At 43.3% G+C, this 22,285-nt stretch overlaps 1 protein-coding gene across 8 annotated transcripts in view; it reads left to right on the forward strand.

Annotated features, from left to right (window-relative positions):
- Positions 1-1,245: 1,245 nt before the first annotated feature.
- PTPRM (protein tyrosine phosphatase receptor type M) overlaps positions 1,246-22,285 on the forward strand; it is a 799,041-nt gene continuing 778,001 nt past the window's right edge. For 6 of the 8 annotated variants that reach the window (XM_032421157.1, XM_032421160.1, XM_032421159.1 and 3 more), the window contains exon 1: positions 1,247-1,716. In XM_032421157.1, coding sequence (XP_032277048.1) covers positions 1,644-1,716 — 73 coding nt within the window. In that variant the 5' untranslated portion in view covers positions 1,247-1,643. Of the gene's footprint in view, positions 1,717-22,285 lie in introns of all 8 variants that reach the window. The other 2 variants (XM_032421158.1, XM_032421163.1) reach the window with 2 other exon arrangements.

Consider the following 22,285-nt stretch of genomic DNA (forward strand, 5'->3'; position numbering starts at 1 on the left):
TGGGGCACACCTGCATCATGGGTTTGCCTTTTGGCCCGTGTCATTGCCCGTGCTAGAACACTATGTTACTTCCGTTAGTTACTTCGGTTTCTAATTTAACCTCTTCCCAAGCCCCTCTATTGCGTTTATTAGCTAGGACTGGCGTCTCCAGCTGGGGGGTGTTGGCTCAGTGTGCTTATTCTCAGGGGGAGAGAAGAATAACCACCTTTTTTTTCTTTGTAATTTGATAAAGCGAACCTCTTTACTGAAGCATCAGAAGCTTTTAAATTAATAAAATAGTCATCCCAAGCACAAAATGGTAAATTAACTATTTCAAGACATGGTTTGATTCATTACCCACGCCTCCTCCGCACCCGTTCCCCAACACTTTGCACCTCTTACAGAAATCAGGGGTTAGGTCCAAAGCCTCGTTTCGGCGTGACCACCGCCTTCGGGGCATTGCCCGCGGCTCGCTCCGTCCCACGCGGGACAGCCTCGCGACTGCGGGGGCCCCGGGGACAGGCGCTTCTGTTCCGGCGGGCCGGCCGGGCAGGCTGGCGCGCTGCAGGGTCGCGGCGCTCGCGGGCGCCCGCTCTGTCCCCGGCGCCCGCCAATTTCGCTCCGGCCGCGGCCCCTCGGAGCCTGCTCGATCTGCCGGCTCGCGTTCCCCGCGGCGGCCGGGGAGCGCGGGCCCTGCGACGCCGGGGCGCAGCCGGCCCTGCTCGGCGACACCGCCGTCCCGCGCCGGGCGGCGGGGACGGAGCTGCTTCGCCGCGTCCGCCGGGCCGCAGGCCGCTGGTCCCGCCCGCCGCTCGCACAAACTACTAGGTGCTCGTGACCCGGGACAAACTTCTGGCTGCGGCGCAGCCCTCACATAGTCACCCTCCCGGAAGCCAGGCATAGAGCAGAACACGCGGCTGGGGAAAAGAGGGAGAGGGGGAGGGTGGAAGCGGTGTAGCCGCTCCTCTCCGCGCGGGTGACGCCGCACCGGCGGTGGCGGCGGCGGCGGTAGCGGCCGCCCCCAGTCGAGCTCCCTCCCGGAGGCGCCGCGGCCGCGGAGCGCCGGGGCGCGGGCCGGCGGGGCTGGGCGCTCACGCCCTCTAGCGGGCCGCGGCGGCGCCGGGCGGCCGTGACGTGGGCGCTCCCTTCAGCCGGCCTGCGGGGCACCGCCAGTCAGTCGCGGAGCAAGAGCCCCGCGCAGAGCCGGCGCGGGCTCGGCCATCGGCGCACCGCCGCCCCTGGGGCTGGGCTCGCGGCTGCGGGCGCAGAGGCGGCGGTCAGGACGCGCGCGCCCAGCGCCACGGCCACGGCCGGCGCCAGCGGCTCGGGTCCCGAGCACGGGAAGGAGAGCGGCGGCGGGTGCAGGCGCCGGAACGGAGGGCGGATTTTGGCTCCGCGGGCGCGCCCTCCGCTCCCTCTCGCAGCCGCGCCAGACGCCGAGTGGGGCAGGCGGCAGGGGAAGAGGAGCCAGGACCCTCTCCCCCGGCCTCTGGAGCTGCCGGAGTTCGGACTTCTGCAACTGTTGACACTTTGGGGCTCCGGTTCTGTTTTTGGCTGTTTACCTTTCTCTTCTGGCTGCCTGGAAACCCAAGCTCCCGTCCGCCCTCCGCCCTCGCGCGCCCACCCAGCGCCGCCTGGGAGCGGCCCGGCGCGCACTCGGCAACATGAGGAGACTTGGGACATGCCTGGCGACTTTGGCCGGACTTTTGCTAACTGCGGCAGGGGAGACGTTTTCAGGTAGGTGGGACCGTTTGTGCCGCCGCCGGGGACGCGAGGGCCGGAGCGGGGGCCCGGGACGCCGGCAGCTCCCAGGCCTGGAGAGCCCGAGGCGGGCAGCGGGTCCGGGGCGGGGGCGCGGCGGGCCCGGCACAGCTGCTGTCCGTTAGCCGGCGCTGGAGAAGGGGCCGGTGGGGAGGGCGGGCACCGGCAACTCGGGCGGCAGGAGCCGGCGAGCCCCGAGCACTAGCCTCAAAGCCCGAACCCTCGTTTCGCCCCCGCACCCCGCGGCCTGGCCTCGTGCTTGGGGCGGACCGCTGCCACTCCGAGTTCCCGGCCGGCTCCTAGAGGAACAGCAGAAAACTTTGCTTGAAGTTCGGCGCGGCAGCCCCGGGCCGCCGGGCGTGGGCGCTGAGCGATCCCTACGACCCGGAGCAGCGGCCAGGCCGGGTCGCCGGTGCCCGGCTGCGCTCGCGGCGATCGTCCAGACCCTGCAGCAGCTCCGGTGGTAGCGTTCGCCCGGCGCCCTGCCCTTCCTGCCGCCGCCCCCAGCCCCTCGCGGCCGGCGACCCCGGCTTATTGAGACGGTCGCGCGGCGGCTCCAAAGAGCCTGGGCGGGCGTTTCTCGTCGGTCCCAGCGGGAGGACCCGGCAGCCCAGGAGGGAGCGTCCAGGCTCCCAGGCCCCGGGCCAACGCGGCCTTGCGCTCTCCGGGCCCCACCTACCCGCCCTCGGTCCCCAGCGGAGCGCTGCGGCCAGTGGCAACTTGTTAACCCAGCCCCGGCGCCCGGGGTCCCAGGTGGGAAGGAGAGGGACTGTGCGTGCAAGTGTGTGTGTGTGTGTGTGTGTGTGTGCGTGTGCGCTCACCCGCGCGCGCGTGTCTAGTAACGCGGGCGGGGGCGTGCCGAGCCGGGAGGAGCCCCTCGCGGAGAGGACCTGTAGACCCCAGGGGTGGGGGTCAGGCGTGGGCCCAATGCCGCACAGTGTTACAGGGGTTACCTCTAGATTGTCATCAGTACCTGGAGCACACATGTGGACGCACGGCAGACGCGTGCACATTTGCACACTTTTTCATATATATTAGTTTCATTAAGGTCCACGTATAATGGTGGACCTGGGCTTCTTGTTTTTAATATAATAAAACCCCCAGTAATTTGGCCATAAACTTGGGTTGCAAAACACGTTTCTATGTTTATTAGGGAGGAATGAGTAAGTTGGACCTTTAAAAATTTTTTTTGGTGAAGGGGTTTTTCACTGACGGTAAAATGCATATTCTAAACATTGGAGATGTTTGGCTGTCTGGTCTCTGGAAACATAAATTTTTACTTTCTTGGAGTCCTCGGTGCACATAGATAGGCACAGATGCCTGTGTCCTGTGTGTTGCTGAGCTCCAGGACCCTTGACCGCAGTTGGCCGCAAAGATGAAAATGAGATTGTGGTTGGCAGTTTGCTCTGTACTGTGAAATGCAAACTGTCAACTTCAATAAAGAAATACCCTTTCCCTAAGTCTAATATTTCCTTAACTGTCTGGTAATTGCACGTGCTCCAGAGGACTTAAAACGATACACTGCTGCCTGATATAAAATTGCTGCAAATTTTGGCCTTCATTCTTTCTTATTAGCAAATTATGGAGTCAACTCACCAGTTTTAGAGCCTTGTAACTCGTTAGTGTTAGAAGCCAAATATGAGGGCCTTAGTGATGGTTTTCTCTTTATTAAGATTCATAACTCCCTGGCGGAGATTTGTTTAAAGTTAAGCCTGTCAAGTAGCGTTTGGATGGATTTTTAAGTTGTGTGCAAGGGGATGGTAACAAATATATATGTAGCTTATTTAAAGCATCAGTCCTTTTATCATTAAAAAGGATTTCAGCATTAGGTAGTACTGACCTGTGTCCTTGTGAAGGCTGATTTAAACTGTCAAACCCAAAGAGACTTTTACTAAAATTTAGCCATATTTTTTTCTTTCAGAGGAAATACATCATCCTCTTTGTTATTATACCATTAACTGGGGTGTGCTTTCTGAGTTATCCTAGTGTGTTAGTGGGCAAAGGGGGAATGAAGCGCGGTATCCGAGAGATTATGTTGAAATGTTGAAATTGTAAATATTTGAAGTTGGTAAATTTTGTGTATGCAACGATCAGATATGTTGCCGTGCATTATGTTTTTTCTCTCCACTTTACATTTTAGATAGTGTAGGTGTGGGGCTCCTAATGCTTTGGAAAAGTCAGTTTCTCTGTGTATGTTGGGAAAGTTATGAGTGACATTGATACTTCTTTTTAGGATTCTTCTGGAATGTTATAATAATTGGCTGCTTCTCACCTGACACACCTGCTGTGATAATCAATTTAGGGATAGAGGAGATAGATTGTAAGCTCCTTGAAGGCTAAGTTAATATTTTTTTCCTTCTTGGTTCCCCATAAAACACTTAGCATGAAGTCTTAGGTTTAACAGGCAAGCACAGTTTGTTGAATAAAATGCTGATGTGAATGCTGATCATTTGCAAGTATTCACATTGTACAAGAATTAAACTGATACAGAAGGGAGGGAGAGGGATGATTGTAGGAAGTTAGACTTGGCTGGCATTTCCCTGACTTTGAAATGAACATTTTTCACAAGGGGTTCTCCTTAGGCCACCCAATGGCCGAAATCATGAGATTTTATGTGATCAGTGTGTTTTTTTTGTGCGACTGAGATTTATACACATGGGACTTTGCTCTTCCTCTTCTGCAGTGCTCTCAATCTCCTGTCCTCTTTGGGAAGGGTTTGGAATTTATATGGTTATTAATTAATCATTTCTGGAGATGGACTATAGGGAGTTTGGATTCCAGAGATCAGAAATGGAGTGCTAAACTTACTAGAAGAAAAAAAAGAATTCAGTTTGTGGTTCACGTGGACTTTATTTACTATAAACATTCCATTTTAAAAATTGTTTTCCATCTTTACAATTTCTAATTTGTTAATATTCTGGGAATTTCTAATGCCAGTATTCTTATTGGAGGTTCACTTTCTGCCTTCTAGGCTTTTAATGGTCATTAAAAATAACTTTTGTGAAAAGGAATCGAGTCAGACTCAAGGAAGTGAAATCATTTTACTTTTGTTTGAAATTCTCTTTTCCATGGTGAGAAGCCAAATAGCTGGCAAGTCATTCCTCTTTGACCCAAATTCTTAAAAGCTGGGTTGTAATATATATTATACAACAAAGTGTTTAGTTTTACATTATAATAGATCTGATGTGTTAAGTTCTCTTAAGCAAACTGGTTTGCAGAGATAGAAATACAAACAGGTTTGGCCCTTTGTTTCTTCCACAGTATTTGGAATAAATTAAACCTTAATATAACCTTGTGAATTGGGATTCTTGTGGAAAAAAATTATTTAAAAAATACTTTTAAGGGTATTTGTGGGAAAACAGGCAACATTGGAATGAAGTCTATAGTTTAGTTAGTAGTACTGTACCAGTGTTTAATTTCTTAATTTTGGAAATTCTACGAGGGTTATGTCAGATGTAAATGTTAGGGAAAGGTGGGTAAAGCTTGAAATCTATATATTTTTTGCAACTTTTCTGTTAAGTCTAAATTACTTTAAAATACAAAATATTAAAGTACCCTTTACAAAAAGTGGGAATAGATTTATTTAGCAATGTGATTTATTTTTCTTTTTCAGGTAACAATAGTTATGACATTTTACATTTTTATGGTGCTTTAACTAGATTGATAATTCATATGATGAAAATACTTCAAATTTAAATCAGTGAGCATGAAAGAAATATGCCAAGAAATTACTGTAACATTTTTAGTGTTATGTGTATGTAGGGAAGTATTTATTGCTTGAGCGTAATAAATTGTTCTGATCTAGAAAATTACAGGCTTTAGTCTCTCATGTTTCCAAAGGGTTTTTATGCAGTTTTTTGGGAGTGAATTTTACTTACATATTGTGATATATGGGTAAGTGTGTATATAACTTGAGTAATTCTAAAAGAACTTTCCTTAATAAACAAGTAATCTGATTTATGCCTTCAGATTAAATAAACCATGTATGAAAGAAACATAGCCTTTAGTTTTGGCAAAAGTTGGTTTTAAAATTTAAGTATTTTCTGTTTCAATTATATAGAAGTTATTTGAATTTTTCCATGATAGTTCTGTAACAATTATAGTACATTCTAGGAACTGATAGGTTTTATGTGTCTGTTTGGTAGAGGAACTGTTTTGAATTAAGTATGGCTTCCTTTCAGTTTTTGTTTCAGGATTTATTAAGTTTTCTACAATGAGCATGTATCAATTAAATATTGCAAGACATAGTTTTCAGCTAGGGGTCAGGCATGTTAATAAGTAGTTACGTGTTTCTTTTTGGCAGTATAACATTTTTCTTAAGGGTGGTGTCTACCACACCATGCTCTTTAGTTTCATTCTGAGATTCTTCTCTTTGAAAACCAACTTTCCCACAAACTTTCTTAAGTTTCATATCTTAGTTATTATCTTTATGAATATAACACATTAATAAGTTTATTTTGTAAGTGGGAAAAGGGTTAATGACTAATGTGTTTCAGATTCACTAGTGAAACATTTAAAAAGATGCAAAATCATATAAACCTCCCATCCTAAGAGGATGCAGTTTCTCGGGTTCCCAAAATACTGCTAAAATACTGCTGTGGTTGCAGTTTAGTCCTCAGGAAGGCTGAGCTTACTCTGTAGCTCTGAAAAACTCAACAGAGAAAAATAAGTAGGGCTGGTGTTGGGTGGGGAGCAGGAAAGCTTTAGTCACCAACCTTGGGAGTCTGTAGTACCTCCACCGTGGAGTGGAAGTGTGTGAGAGGCGAATCAAAGAACACAGGCATGAGAAGAACAGTGTTATGCCTCAGGCATCCGTGATGTGAGTTCTGGAGGTCCTAGCAGAGGAGGGTCACTGCACTTATGCTCTCTTTGCTCTTAAGGATGGAACCTATGGAAAAGAAAGGGGAAGTAATCAAATGAGTGACACGTGGGCACGTAGGTCATGCTGACATCTTGCACGTTAGTGGCTTTAGGTGGCCTTGGGGAGGGCCTGGGGGTATTGAGCCCCTGTTGATGGCAAGCTGTGTTCACACCTGTGCTTCTTAAAATTTAGTGTGCCCAAGGATCCCCTGGAGTGGCCCTTCCCTCTGTTGATTTCTCGGGCAGAGCTGTGGTGATTCTGGAGTGGAAGGTTCATGGAGGGTCTCACAGCATCCCCAGGGAATCCTGGTTTGTGGCCACAGTTTGAGAAATGTTGATCTAAAAAAGTAGTTCTGAAAGTGTCCTTGGACCAGCGGCATAAGCATCACTTGCCTCCCCCCCGCCCCCCCCCCCCGACCTACTGAATCTGAAACTGGTGGAGGGGTGAGGGGGGACGGGCCACTGTCTGTGTTCGAACAGGCCCTCGAGGGCATTCTGATGCTCCAAGAACTATTTTTCTAAAAGAACTGGGATCCTCATCCTGCATGATCAGCCTCCCTTGATAAGAGTTGAAAGAGAACCAGGGGTGAAAATAGACTTCACATTCATGCACTTATTAGCCTCCTGATGAACACAGCCAAAATTATGAACAGGCCGATGTGCCTGTGCTACAACTCTCAGCCTGTTAGGTGAAACCGCCAGTGTGACATTTCAAATAATAAGTCTTACCTGGGGAAGATACTGCATCCAGCCAGTTGTAAAACTTAAATAGGAAAAGTTTCCTGTAATTTTACTTACCACAACATAAAGTTTTAATTAAATTTTGCAGTAATGATTAGCCTTTGGAAATTTCTCTGGGTGGGTATTGTGTATAGAAGATACTTGTTTTGTTGTAGTAAGTGCATAGCCCAGTGTGCCTACAGAATAATGCCTTTAGGTCAAGTAAATATCGAGCATTTACTGTTTGTAAAGCCCCTTTATAGGGGAGCATTGAGGTGGTAGTGGGCAAAGATAAGAAAGATACAGTTACGATGCTTTGTCCGTTTATTAAAAGTTTCAAAATCCACTGACAAAGAAACAAGGACTTTGTTAGGACAGAAGTGGAAATTAATGTACAAGAAATTTGGCATTTTAATGTGGAAATGTGAAACTTTGCCTTTGGAAATGAACTCAACTTCCTGATGGAAAATAAAAAGTTTTCATTATTCATCTCTTTAGCGTACTGCTGGTGCATATCCTAAAAGAGAGCCTTGTATTTCTGTTATCCACAAAAGAGAGTCATTGCCATCTCTGTCATGTAACACCCCAGGTAAATAAAAGCGATTGTGAGGTTATTGAACAGATTTATCCTGAAAACATTGTCACCAGCCTTTCAGAGAATCAAGTCACAGAGTGTTTCCCACAAGGCAGGCTGGTTTCCGTAGTGTAGTGGTTATCACGTTCGCCTAACACAAGGCAGGCTGGCCTGCTTCCTGCTCCTCCTGCGGCGATCCGTAGCTGAGCACTAGGTGTAGCTGCATCCTTAAGCCCACCTGTCTGAGCCAGGGGAGGCCCGGCCTTACCCACCGAAGGCTTCCAGCGCTCACAGCCAAAGGAAGGCATGCTGTGCAGTGCACCTTCATCTGCTTGTCAACCTGGCTGACTTTTCTCCGTAAAATTAAATTCTTTAGTGGAAGTTGTAGTTCTCATAGTCACCATTTTTCGTTGGTTGTAGTTCAGCACTGACCCAAAGACTTTTCGTTTAACTTTCTCGTTTTCCTTCTTCTTTTTTAACTTTCTCGTTTTCCTTCTTCTTTTTTTCTGTGTCTGTTGCTGCTATTCTATATATAGCAGTGGAGCTAGAAGAAGTAGTATATATCTGCCAACTAAGTAAGAGCTCATGTTAACCTTTGGGCCCTTCTCCATCAGGCCTTTTGGCGAGAGGCCAGAGAAGACAGTGGGATGGAGAGCCACGGGCAGGTGTGTGGCGTCGGTGGGAAGCCGCTCGTGTACTGTGCTTACATCTGCAAGAGATGACTTCTGGGGCATGGTCAATTTAGGTATATCATTCAGGAAGTCATTACAGTTAGCATTGGAAATCTGATGCCATTAATTTTCCTGCTTAAAACAGAGAAGATGAATGTGTCATTAAAAACTTTTTATCTGAAACCCAAGTGTTGGAAGGAAGGGGAGGGAGAGGACCTGATGGAAGGCAGTGTCACTCACTTTGTATCTGGGGTTGTTGGGGAGGGCTGTGACCTGGAAGTCACAGAGGGCAGTGACCCAGCATGTGAGGGAGAGGATGCATAAGAGCAGACTTTTCAGGCACTTGTCAAAACAGATGTGTTTTTGGAATCTCCCTTGGAGGAAAAGGCCACCGTTTAACAGACTGATTTATTTCAGAATACAACAGTCTAAGCAGAAGCAAAGCATTTACTTTTTATGGGCTGCAAAGCATAAAACCTTATAGAGCATCAGTTTGTTTTCAGATGGGTGAATATTCATTTTGATCTCGTTCCTATTCAGTATGCAGAAAGCAGATTTATTGCATACAAGGGGAAGAATGTGTTTTAGTTTGCATTACTGTGGAAGTCAGAGGCCCCATTCCCTCTCCCCAGCTTCCAGCTGTGGAATCCATGGCAGGTTCACAGGTAGGCTTCTGACAGCAGGAGGCAGGGAATTGGACCACACCTTGTTTGCAGTCTGTGTTTGATGGATCCTGTTTGATCTCTCTTCTCAGTTGGAGTATTTTGAGGTACTTTAAATCATGTCCCAACCACATGCTTGAAATGAACTCATTGTATACTCTCTGGACGCAAAAGTATAAAGTGGCCTAAAGCATTACTTTTATAATAAATACTTGATGGGGTGCCTGGGTGGTTCAGCTGGTTAAGCTCCCAACTCTTGATTTAGGCTCAGGTCATGATCTCAGGGCTGTGAAATCCAGCCCTGCATTGGGCTCCATGGGTGTGGAGCCTACTTAATTCAGAGAAAGGGGAACCCTCTTACACTGTTGGTGGGAATGCAAACTGGTGCAGCCACTCAGGGAAACAGTATGGAGGTTCCTCACAAGGTTAAAAATAGAGCTACCTTATGACCCAGCAATTACACTACTAGGTATTTATTCAAAGGATACAAACATAGTGATTCGAAGGGGCACATGCACCCCAATGTTCACAATAGCCACAATATGGAAAGAGCCCAGGTGTCCATTGACAAATGAATGGCTAAAGATACACACACACACACACACACACACACACACACACACAATGGAGTATTACTCAGCCATCAAAAAGAATGAAATCTTGCCATTTGTCATGACGTGGATGGGACTAGAGGGTATTATGCTAAGTGAAATAAATCAGAGAAAGACAAATACCATATGATCTCACTCATATTTGGAATTTAAGTAACAAAACTGATGAACATAGGGGAAGGGGAGGAAAAATAAGACAGAAAGAGGCAAACCATAAGAGATTCTTAACTCTAGGGAAAAAACTGAGGGTTGCTGGAGGGGAGGTGGGTGGGGGGGATGGGGTAACTGGGTGATGGGCATTAAGGAGGACACTTGATGAAATGACCACTGGGTGTTATATGCAACTGATGAAATTCTACCCCTGAAACTAATATGTTAACTAGCCTGAATTTAAATAATAATAACAAATAATTGAAAGTGTTTTGACATTGAAATAAATGATTCCATAAGGAGGAAAAAGAAAGATTCTCTTCTTCTCTCCTTCCCTCCCCCTCCTCCCTCTCTTAAAAAAAATAAATACTGATGATATATAAAATAAAAATCAAATCACTGGGCAATGTATAGTGTGTATTATTTACTTAATATATTTGTTGAATGAATGCAGAAGTGAAGTTCCCTTGGGGAGGAAAAATATCAAAGTACTTATGCTTACTGCTTTTTTTTTTTTTTTTCTATTAAGTTTGACTTCTTAAAGTATCTGGAATAATGTAAATAATAGGCCTAGGCTGTAGGTTTTGTGCTTGGTACCCTTAGCAACTTAGCATGTAGATATTTAGTTGCTAAATTTAAAGGAAAAAGCATTATCTTTTGTTACTTAAACATATCAAAGTAAGCCTGTGATTTTATCATGTATAATAGAAATGTATTAATCAGTTATGTTATAAAGCAAAATTTTGCTAAAAATGGAATTTATCATGTGGTAGGTTTATCATGACTCTAGGGGCTTTGATTTTAGTCACTGATAAATTAAAAGAACTATGGCATCACCGGTAAGAAGGTTCCATAACAGGCAGTAATATATATTCTCTCTTTTGGGTTTATTTCTGATTCAGAATGAAATTAATTATACCTACACAGAGCTCTTACATGAACTTCTGGCTCATCTTTAGTAGAGCCGGTGCACTCTAGTGCCTTTTTCATTCAGTATGGTAGACAGTCAAGTGATGAAACTTCAGAAAAGGAGATTACTTTGAGAACAGTCTCATCAACTATGTTCTCTACTTCTTTGACTCTTGAAATCTAGACCACTGAATAGGGTGTGGAATCTTCACGGCTATCCACGGGCATTATGTCCTGTGTATATGTGATGGGGGTTCTTGTCCTATTTCTCTTGTCAGTTAACATGTTCATCCCATTTGCGTGCCTTTTTAGGGAACCCCCCCTCTCTTTTCTTCCAGTGCTGTTTGGTGGGCCGGGAGCCACTGTGCAAGCTTACTGAGAGTCCTGTGTTGCTGACCCTCGGAAGGTTGGGGGGGTGGTTTGCCCAGTCACGGACTTGGACAGCTGGAGGATGTTAAGGCTCTGACGTCAACTCTGGGTTCCCCGGGGTTTGGAAAGAAGGACAGAGGCCCCCTGGGCAGATCAGGTGTTCCTGATTTTGCAGCAAGGCTTCTGAATAGCCTCATGGCCTTGGGTATGTTATTTAATTTCTCTGAACCTGAGTTTTCTTTTCTGGAAAAGTACCTTGCAAGATTATTATAAAGACTAACCAATGCCGTGACGTTAAGAGGCCTCTTGAGGTGACAGGGTTGTGTCTGTTCGGTCATGAGGAAAAGAGGGGATTGCCAGTTCTGTGGCCAGTGTGAGCCCACTGTTCTTGTAAGTCAGAAAGAGTCGATATTGACAGTTTCATATGGTTCAAGCTAATAGGTTCCCTTTCTGGGTCCAAGGTGTTGATAGTTGTGGTGCCTGGAGGCTGTAGAAGTGATATTTATGTTGATGTGGTTGTACACATATATATATGTTATAAATACATGGCCAATATTATGTTTTAAAAGAAAAATAAACCCGAAAATGGCAAAATGATCCCCTCAGAATTGGCACCATGGAAAGCCAGCACTACTCAGTAGCATGGAAGGTGGTGTTACCCAGGTGTATTAAAGTCATGTGAGGCTCCAGGCCTCACATTCCTGGCCCCATAGACCCACTGGGTCAGAATCTCTGGAAGGGGCCACAGAAACTGGTCAGGAAACATCCAGATAATCTCAATGCTTGTAAAAGTTGAAAGACTGTTAGTAAGAAAGTTGCTGTGGCTCAGAGACCAGGCCCTTTGGAGAACTTATCACATCTTCTCTGATTAGTGTTAAGAAAGCATCCAAAGATCATCACATGGATTTTTAGACCAAATTATTAACTGACCAAAGGGTATTTCTTTTATGAAGCAGAGGCTTTCTTGTGTCAGAAGAGAGAGTGAATTATGAACCAAGGCACTTTATAGAAACTTGGCTGTTTTGTACCCATCTTTTAACTTGGTGACCTCTGGTAATAGTGTTATTAGTCTGGAATTTTTAGGATATAATAAAAGAATAAAGACATTTCAGGGTAAGCAGAACATGATGACTTTAGATCTTCAGATTTGCAGCTCTGAGCCACATTTTGAGATGACTCATTCATAGAAGAGGATGAGACAAGATGGCATTGGGAGTAATATTTTCCAGTACTTACTCCTTTATCTCCTGTTCATTGAAACATGGACACTGTAGAATCATTGGTCTTCGGGGCCCCATAAGGGGGCCATTGGCATTTTGATTGTAGTAGTTCCTAAAAGACTCACAAACCTCCAAATGGGCATACCAGTCTGTTAACGCACTCGAAATTTCCACCAGCTCATCATTTTGACCAAGGAAGAAAGATGCTTGTTGAAATGTCATGTCTGGGAGAGGTGGCTCATTAAGTTGTCTTAATATGACATCCTCAACTAGCTGTCACCTTGATAAGTTGACATATCCTTAGATGTCAGATTTCTTACTCATAAAAATGAAGACATTCGATTCAAGGATCTATAAGGTCTCTCCAATCACTTGAAGAGTATGAGGATTGTCATCTTAGTTCATATTAATTTGTCAGAAGCATGGTGTTAAGAGAGTGAGATCTGGATCAATGGGTTATTTTTGGTAGATGAGGATGGGATAAATGTCTAGAACATTGGGTCCAATCTAAGAGAGTGCCTGATATAGCATGAAGTTACTTGTTAAAAGGAAGTCGAAGAGATGTCTGAGTGATTTTAGATGCTTCCCACATTTGCCAGAGGCTGCCTTTGCACAAATGAAGCTCACTCTTTTCCTCCATACTTGAGAATGTATTTGCCATTCATAGGTGCCACCAAAGGCTATGTGGCAACTAGGCTGAAGGCTGTGATTTTCTACTTAAATTGTGGCAACAGAGATAGGCTTTATTTCAGGGGGTTGGAATTGATAGTGGTAAGTGATAGCTATGCATTGAGCACTAATTATGTGTGAGGAACCATGCTGAGAGGATATGATATTTTCAAACCCGTTGCTGCACAGTAGCTAATAAAAGCTTGGCTGTGAGAATTGATGGAAGCTTTGGGAGGTGAAGCTGTCTCCATTTCTAACAAAGCCAGGTCATCTGAGTATGGGGGATGTGCACCATATATCTTACCTCCCCATACACACAGGTGCGGAGTTGCCTTTTCCTGATTTATGCTTTGATTTGATGCCATCCATCTGTATTGAGATGTGCTGTATGCAAAAGCATTTCAAAGTTAGTGTTGTGTCTGTTAGAAACATGTTGAGTGATGTTTCAGTACATGATATAGAATCTTTATAATGGCCAGTTGGGGAGATTTCCTTCTGGGTCTTAGTTCCAGGAACTATGGACTTAGTTTCTTCTTGTGGACAAAATGAATTGTATAACCTATCAAGTTTTCCTCTTTATGTTGGCTGTTAGAAAGCCAGATTCAAATTTGTGTTCTGTCATAGTAAGAACTTTTTTGAATGGAAAACCTCAGTCAAAGCTGGCCTTCATCAAACGAGGGCATTTGTTGGCTCTTGTAACAGAGAAGGCGGTGGGTAGGCACAGGTGGTCTCAGGGACTGAACACAGCCATTGGGGTTCAGAGTCGTCTTCTCTAAACATCTTTCCTCTTTTTTTGTGGTATTTCTGAGGGGTTGTAGGCTGAAGCCTCCACCTCCAAGCCCAGTGGGAAGAGAGATCCTATCCCCCAAAGGTACACACCACTTCTGCTAGTGGGCTCGCTGTGTCAGCTCGTATCACCTGCTTCCCTGTTAGCCTCCCGCTCTGCTCGACCCACCCACTGGACCAGGCATGTGGCCTGCCTACATGGACCACATGGAATAAGAGTGAGGAAATGGAGTTTTCTCCATGGACAAACAGCTTTTGTGACCGGTTGAGAGTGGTGACAGAAAATAAATGAGTTCCAAATCTTAACGTGAGTCAGTGTTCCAGATGCAACCTGTGTATGTGTGCATTTCTTTTACTTCCTAGTGACACCACAGAACACATTCAAAGCTCATTAAAAGTGAAGAACACAGGAGTAGGAAGATGGTAGGGAGGTTATTATAGTCTACTATAATACTTCTCCCACTTATTTTTTAAAGCATCAGAATATTTTCATTAAGTAAAATTTTACATAGGTGATAAAGCATAAAAGTCTTTGGGTTAAACAAAATTTTATGTGGGAAGATTAAAACAAAAGACTCTCCAAATTTGAAAACAAGGTATAATGGTTAGCTTTTGCTGTATAAGAAAGCTTCCCAAAACTTGGTGGCTTAAAACAACAACTATTTTCTATTTTTCATGTTTTATTGGTGGGGGGCGTCTGCTGATCTAAACTGGGATTGGCATACTTTATGTATATGTCTTTACTTAGCTGATCTTGGCTGGGGTCCCTTGATATTTTGGGGTTGGTCGGCCATAGGCTGCTGTAGGAGAGCGTTGCTGGGACAGCTGCTCTCTTCTCTGTGTGCTTGGTCCTTCCCCAGCAGGCAGTTTCCAAAGACCGCAGAAATGTGCTAAGGTTTATGCTTGGGAAGAGCACCTCATCACTTTCACCTTGTTCTTTTGGTCAGTCCACAGGGCCAGCCTAGAACAGGGGTAGGGAAATAGACCTCACCCCTTGGTGCGTGGGGCTGTAAGACCCCATTGTAAATAGTGTGGATACAAGGAGAGGTGGAGAATTAGGCCCCACATAGGGTCTGCCAGGCCCCAGTGCCTGTGCTCTGAGATGCCTCTGCTTTGCAGAACATAGTTGGGAAATCACTGGCAGCATGAGAAAAGGGAATTTAAGATCGAAAGATCTGTATTCAAGGGTCCACCCTGATGCTGTCATCTGTTTAACCTCAGTGAGCTCAGTTCCTTATCTGTAATTAGGGTCATTCAATGGCATTCTGATTCATAGGTTTGCCTCAGAGATCAAATATGATAATGGGCTGTATAAAAAGAAACTTTTACAAACTGTTGTACCTCTGGGTGTATTCTGAAGGTGACTATAGCCCGATGAAGTCTGGACTCTCATCCTGGCAGTGTCATTATCAGTCGTGAAAGTCAGGTTGCCTCTTGGAGCCAGTTTCTTTATCTGTAAAGAGGGGTTGATGTCTGCCTCCTTGGTTATCCTATGGAAAACATAGTGCCCCATCTGTAAGAGCTGCTGTTATTGTTCTTAGAGCCCTATGACCGCAGAATAACCTTGAGTCATTGCCTTGTGTGTTTCCTTTCTGCAAACCCCAGAGGGTGTGGCCCCCCCCCCCACCTTAGATTTTCTTCCATTTGTAATCCAACTCATAAACTTGCTGCTATTTCCTCTGGCTTCCCAAGGGCAAGGGCAAAGGAAATATGAACATCATATGCTACCTACGTGTGGGTCCTTTACATGGTATTTACTACTAAAGCAGTCCTATAAGGTGAAAATGGTAGCACTGTCATTTTATGGTTTATGAAACTGAGGCCCCAAGACATTTTAAGTGTTGCACAGATAGTAGGCAGAGCACTTTGTGGACCCCAAAGTGCTCTGTTCCTCCAGTGCCTCTTAAGCCCAAAGCCTGTGCTCCTGTCCCCACCTGTTGGGCCCAAAGCACATGCCATCATTTCCAAATGTGCTTAATTGATTTGGTGCAATTTCTCATTTTGATGGTAAACACAGTTGTAAAGTTGGCTTAGCTCGCAGGGCACTATAGCTATTTGCTGTTTTACAGCTCTCTGAAATAGTAAATTAGAAGGAAAAGTACTTAGCTTCTAAGTAACTTGAATGAAATTAATTGATTAGCGACATTATCCATATCTTTTCACCAGCAGAGGAGGGCAGAATGTTGTCTTCTCTGGGGTTTCAGATCCTCTGAATTACGTTTTTATAATTTCTTGTGTTTAACATCTGGATATCTGATTGTGGGGAGAAGTGTAAAATCCTTTGTTAATCTCTTTCCTGTGTGTGTTAGTGGTCTCTGGGGCCAAGTGCTACTGAGGTCAGCGACTGGTTCTTTTTAGACCTGTCCCTTCAGGTGGAGGTGGGCTGGCCGCTGGAGATTGATGTTAATTACCTTCTGTAGAACAAATTGCATTTTCATTTTGAGATTGGACAAAGACAAAGGAAGCAAGTAGATCCAGATGAAGGATTTAAAACAATCTGGTGAGTTGGGTCTTATTGTAGTCACCATGGGAAAGAACTATTTGGTCTATAATAGTTTACAATGATGATGTGCTTTGCTTCAATCACCTTTTTTTTTTTTTTTTTTTTACAACATCATTAGGGACAATTACACCAAAATAAAGGAGAATAAGTAAATATTAAGAGAATATTAGCATCTTTCACGGTGATTTTAAAAAAATATGGATTTAGACTTTTTTTGCCAAAATCACTTAAGAGATGATGATCATTGTCAACAGATGCATATTTATTTTATTTTATTCTTATTTTGGAAAGATCTCTGAGCAGCTGGAAATAAAATGAGGTGGTTCGTTCATTGTTAAGGATGAGGGAGATCCTGGGAATGGACCTTGGGGTTCTCATGTTTGCTTCTGCTCGCCTGTGGCCTGTGATTTGGGCTGGGTCTCCTCATTGTGACTCAGGTCACAGAAGAATACAATGGATATTAAAATAACTACTTAAAGGGCCTAAAAAGATTGCAAGGATCAGATGAAATAATTTAAAAACCTGCTTTCTCCGCCGTGAAGACCTGGCCACGGTGAGCTGCCTTTACCAAGGCACACCCTCGGTTGGCTTGGCTTCCCAGAGCTTCAGTGGAGTTGGGAAGTTCTGCAGAGCTAACCTGTGTTCCTCCTCCTGCTGGGCCTGCTTTTAGTGAAAATGAAAATGCCACCTGCACCAGGTGATTGTTCTCGGTCTCTTTATACGTAGGAAATTGCTATCAAGTTGGCATTTTTTTTCTTTCTCTTGGAAAGCTTTCTGAATGCATATTGTTTCTTCCTTGCTGGATCCAAGGTTATTCTTTCATGCTTCAGTTCTATAGATTAAAATCGAACACAGAGGTGAGAAATCCTCAATAATTGGAGGAATAGTCAAGAGGTGTTTGCAGGGCATATTCTTTTCCAAAGCATAAATAACATAAATCATTACCCAGGACTGAGGGTGAAATGAGGCAGGAGAAGTCCTCCTGCCATAGTGAAGGGCTGTGGCTTCTGTGGCCGAGGACTCGTGGGTGAACTCTGTGGTGAGGCCCTGGGGGTGGGGATGTGCTGGGTACTGAGGAGATGAGGGTTGGCTCACAGGAGCTTACACAGGTAAGCTGAAGGCCGGCCTGGCAAGGGAGCTTGCAGCTGAGTCTGTAGGAAGGAAGAACCTCGAGGGAGGGTACTCCAGTGGTCAGCTCATAGGGTGTGGGATTGCAGCTTGCCAGTGGAAATAAGGCACTGCCCAGGAGGCCTGCGGGCACTAGTCAGGGTACTGTTCAGAGGGAAGGGAGAGGAGAGACCTTAAAAAAAGTGTTTTGAGTTGTTTTTTTTTTCCTCTCTTAAAATGGGATACCTCCTAAGCAAGTGAAGTGTTTTTTTTAAGATTTTATTTATTTATTTGACACAGAGATAGAGTGCACAAGCAGGGGCAGTGGCAAGCAGAGGGAGATGCAGACTCCCCGCAGAGCAGGGAGCCCAATGCGGTACTCGATCCCAGGACCCCAGGATCTGGACCTGAGCCGAAGGCAGTTGCTTAACCAACTGAGCCACCCAGGCGCCCATGAATTTTTTTTTTTTTAATTGAAGTATAATTGACATACGCTATTTCGTTAGTTTCAGGTGTACAATGTGTAGTGATTCGACATTTATATACATCATGAAATGATCATAGTAAGTCTGGTTATCATCAGCAAATGAGTTTTTGAGGTAGTGGTCATCTACTTAGAGTAGATGCAGAAGGGAAGAGGCCTGGGAAATTGGAAAGAGGAACAAACTTTTCATGTTTTTTTTTTTTCTCTCTCTTTTAATTAGAGATCATATTGTTGGTGACTTGGCATTTTTCCCTTCTGTCTCCATGAAGTAGATCTTAATTGCTGTTGTATTTAAGGATGAGTTTATATAAGAGGGGAATTTGGCCAGAAGTTGCAAAAGTGTGGGGTGTTAGGGAAGGTTCAGGAATCAAAAATTTGGCTTCTCTTTTATTCTCATGCCTGATATCATGGTCCTAGGCTTTCTCTTTTTTTTTCTTTTCCTTTGTTCCCATCCTCATCTTCATCTCACAGAGTATGTGGATTAAGACAGTGGTGAATTAAGCAGGTATCTGTGTCCCACTGGACCATCACCACTCTTACCATATTAGAATTATCAGAGACAGATCCTTGGCATCCTGTTTCTCCTCTGAAGGGTAGGAGATCAGTGGATAGGAAGCAAATATTGATAGAAATAGAAATGGTAAGTGGAAGTGTAACCACTACCATGTCTGTGTCAGGCACTGGTTGGTGCTTTTATCTAATTAGCACAACAGTACTTCAGGGTAGGAGTATTACAATAGAACAAAAGGATAAGTAATGCTCACTGAATACTTACAACGTCTAGGCATTATTTTATGTGATTTTTTAATATGTATTACCTGATTTAATACTGATAACCACCTAAGTGACCCTAACCATTTTATAAGCCAGGAAATAAGCTCAGACAAGTGGCAAGAGCAAAGCTAAGGTTTTTACTTGATCAGCCTGAACCTGAAGCCACTAAGCCACAGTACCTGCCAGTTCTTTGTATCAGACACAGAAGCACTCTACACACACCATGAGCTTGACGTGCTTCTATTTCAAGACCCAGGGTGGGTGGATGGACGCTCCAGATGTAGAGGGCGCGAACAGAGGAGAATGCCGACTCTTGGGACACTTAGGCTGGTCTTTTTATTTTGGAGGATGACTCAACCCAGAGTCAGCGGATGGGTTTACTCATTTTGGAGACTATGTTTTAACATAACCAACAAAACTGTTAGAGTCAGGAACAAAATAAGGGATAGATACTGCTTCATGAGATCTTGCTCTAGAGAAATGGTTTTCCTGAGCCAGGGGCCAATGCTTGTAAGTTCTAAGATCTGTTGGCCATTGGCAGATAGTCTTCTAGTCTTCTGACTTATGGTTGTGTATCCAAAGAATTTTTAAAAAATTGGGACACTTCCTTGAACACTGATAAGTTCACATGTGAAATTTTGCATCGTAAATTTATACAATTGAGGAGGGAATTTATGCTCTACAGTAAATATTGACATTTTAAGATAAAACTTGCAACAATTTTTAAAGGCATCCTTCAGAAACAACATCCAAATACCAAAGAGATTCGATTCTCTCCATTGTCCATTTAAAAATACATGAACAAGCTTGTATTTAATTGAGAGAAATTTTACATGCTTAATTTTTCTTCTTGAACTGCTATTTACATTTTATTTCCCCATAGAATCTTATCCTGTTACAACATGTTTAAGCTTGAGAGTCTTTTAGTGATTACTTATCAAACTTCTCTGCAACAAAAATGTGTATAAATTGAGATTTTAATTCTATCTTTAATTTTATGGGACCGTAAAGCAGTAAGTGCTAAATTTTATCTAGTTGAATTATCAAATTATGTGTATACAATTGAATCATGGTTAAAATTTATTGGAATAGTATTTCCGATATCGGCTGCACTTTAGAAAAATTAGTTCATGTATCTGTGGATAGACCTTAGGACATTACTTACTGCTCAACGGGGTTAAACCCAAATTCTATTTCCATGTTTCATTTTTATAAATCTGTGTTGAGAAATTTGTTCATATAAATAGGTAGACAGGACTAGAGAATTTTTGTCATACCAGTGCCACTTTGAATTCTTTTCAAGTTACATGCCAAGATTCGTATTGAGTTCTAGTATTAGAAATTATTTGTAATGACCAGTGTGATAGTTTCATTCTTAAAAATGCTCAGAGCCAAAAATTGGAAACCGACTAGTTTGTAAAGACTTTGCTGTCCAGTCATGCAGTTTCTCGTTTGCTGGGGAGTAACCCAAGGAGACTGTGTAAACCAAAGTTCATTAATGCCTGTTAATTACACCTGTTATTTTTAACTTAAAGTTACCTTGTTTAACCCAGAAATACAGAAATATCCAGAAATTGTGAAAACAAAAATATTAATTTTAATATACTTTAAATATACATCTATATACATATTTTTCAAACCTTGGAGTTGAAGGTTTAGGCTAGTCACTGAATGAAAAATATCTATTGTATGATTTAGTTAGCATAGCAGTCCTCATCAAAGCTGTCAGTCACATCAGCTTTACTTTCTATGAGAAAAGGTCTAACTTAGTTTTTAATTTCAAATAAGTGTTAATTTGCATTTTGAGGAAAAATTTAAAAAAAAGTGAAAAGAAATGATATGGCAGATTATTAAAAGCAGGTTAGTTAAGTTTAAAATGATGGAGATGTAATGGAATTAATTATATTAAGTATAAGTTCCTTAAACCATGGCAAATTTATTCTGTTTCTCATTAATTTATAGGAATGTTTAAATATAAGCACCTAAAATTCTGAGGTATTATAAAGTGAGGATTATAATGAAAAAGCATGCTATTTTTCTGTAAATATGTGAATGTATGTGTTGAATTCTGGTGTTTGACTTCTGGGAATAATTAAATAATAATCATGGACATACTTTCAGAAATAACTATCAGTTTCTAAAGACAGCAGAATCCAGTTTTTCCCATGTCTTTAACAAAAGAGCCGTATGTGCTACTCAAAATAAACTGGCACAGCAGCAGATTGTTTGTTAACACGAGGTAGCACATTTTTGTTAACATGAGGTAGAAAATATTAAATATTTTACAAGATGAGGGTTGATTTTCATTGGACATTTTTGTTAACATGAGGTAGAAAATATTGAATATTTTATAACATGAAAAGACTTTACAAGACTTTCACTGGACCAATTCATAAATGAATGTTTGATAAAGTGGATTTTAATTATATTACTGGAAAATGCACACTGAATCTAAACTAAATCTCATGTATTTTTATTTGTGAATTTCTCCTGTATAATTTGAAAATTTTGGAAAGCATTGCAATTCTGTTTAAAAGAATCAGTGTCAGGAACATACACACTTTCAGTTGCTTGAAGGTTCTTTTATTTCCAGCTAATACCATGTTGTGAGTGTGAGTTTATATGCTAAAAAAGAATTATTACATTTAGGTACATTTAAAGGTAATGTTTTTGCATTTAATATTTACTGATGTCACCCATTTTATAATTTCACCAATTCTTCAGCTGTGAAATGAGTTCTTTACGGTCAAGGGAAGGAAGATGTGTGGTTGTTAACTTGTCTAATATATCTGATTTTATAACATTCCACAAGGGCTAAAATATTCTATCTCTAGTACATTGTTTTACCCTTAAATGAAATATGGATATGACAGAGAAAGACATGAAACCCCACAGTGAGTGTCTGGTGTTTGATTAATCATTAAAGAATGCTTCCTTGAGAGCAGTAGCTCACATTGTGTCTTTGATTCCATGGACGTTTTACACTGGAGAGGTGCACCTTCCTTTTGTAAGGTGTGAGGTCTGTTGAGAAAGGGCAGACAGGAAAGGCAAAGCTATCTGAAGCTAGGATGGAAATCGGTGCCCTTTCCCCTGTAGGCGCTGTGCATCCCTTAATGTTCCTGTGGCTGCAGAGGTCTCCTGCTTTGTGGCTCTGTTGAGACTTGTACACCAACCATGGAACCGATGGGGCAGGCCCCTATGGCTAGGAGTCTGTAGCCTTTTTCTTTCCAGACAGAGACCTAATTTAAAAAAAAAAGCAAAAGTTAATTTTTTAGAGCAGTTATAGGTTCCCAGCAAAATTATTAAGAGGAAGGTACCAGAGATTTCCCATATGTCCCAGCCCCCACACAGGCATAGTCTCCCTCATTATCAACGTCCCCCACCATTTGGAACCTTGATAAACCTGTCCTGACACATCATTATCACTCAAAGTCCAGAGTGTACATTAGAGTTCCCTCTTAGTGTTGTACAGTCTG

The sequence above is a fragment of the Phoca vitulina genome, unplaced genomic scaffold, assembly GCF_004348235.1.
Source record: "Phoca vitulina isolate PV1807 unplaced genomic scaffold, GSC_HSeal_1.0 scaffold24, whole genome shotgun sequence".
Lineage (NCBI taxonomy): Eukaryota > Metazoa > Chordata > Mammalia > Carnivora > Phocidae > Phoca > Phoca vitulina.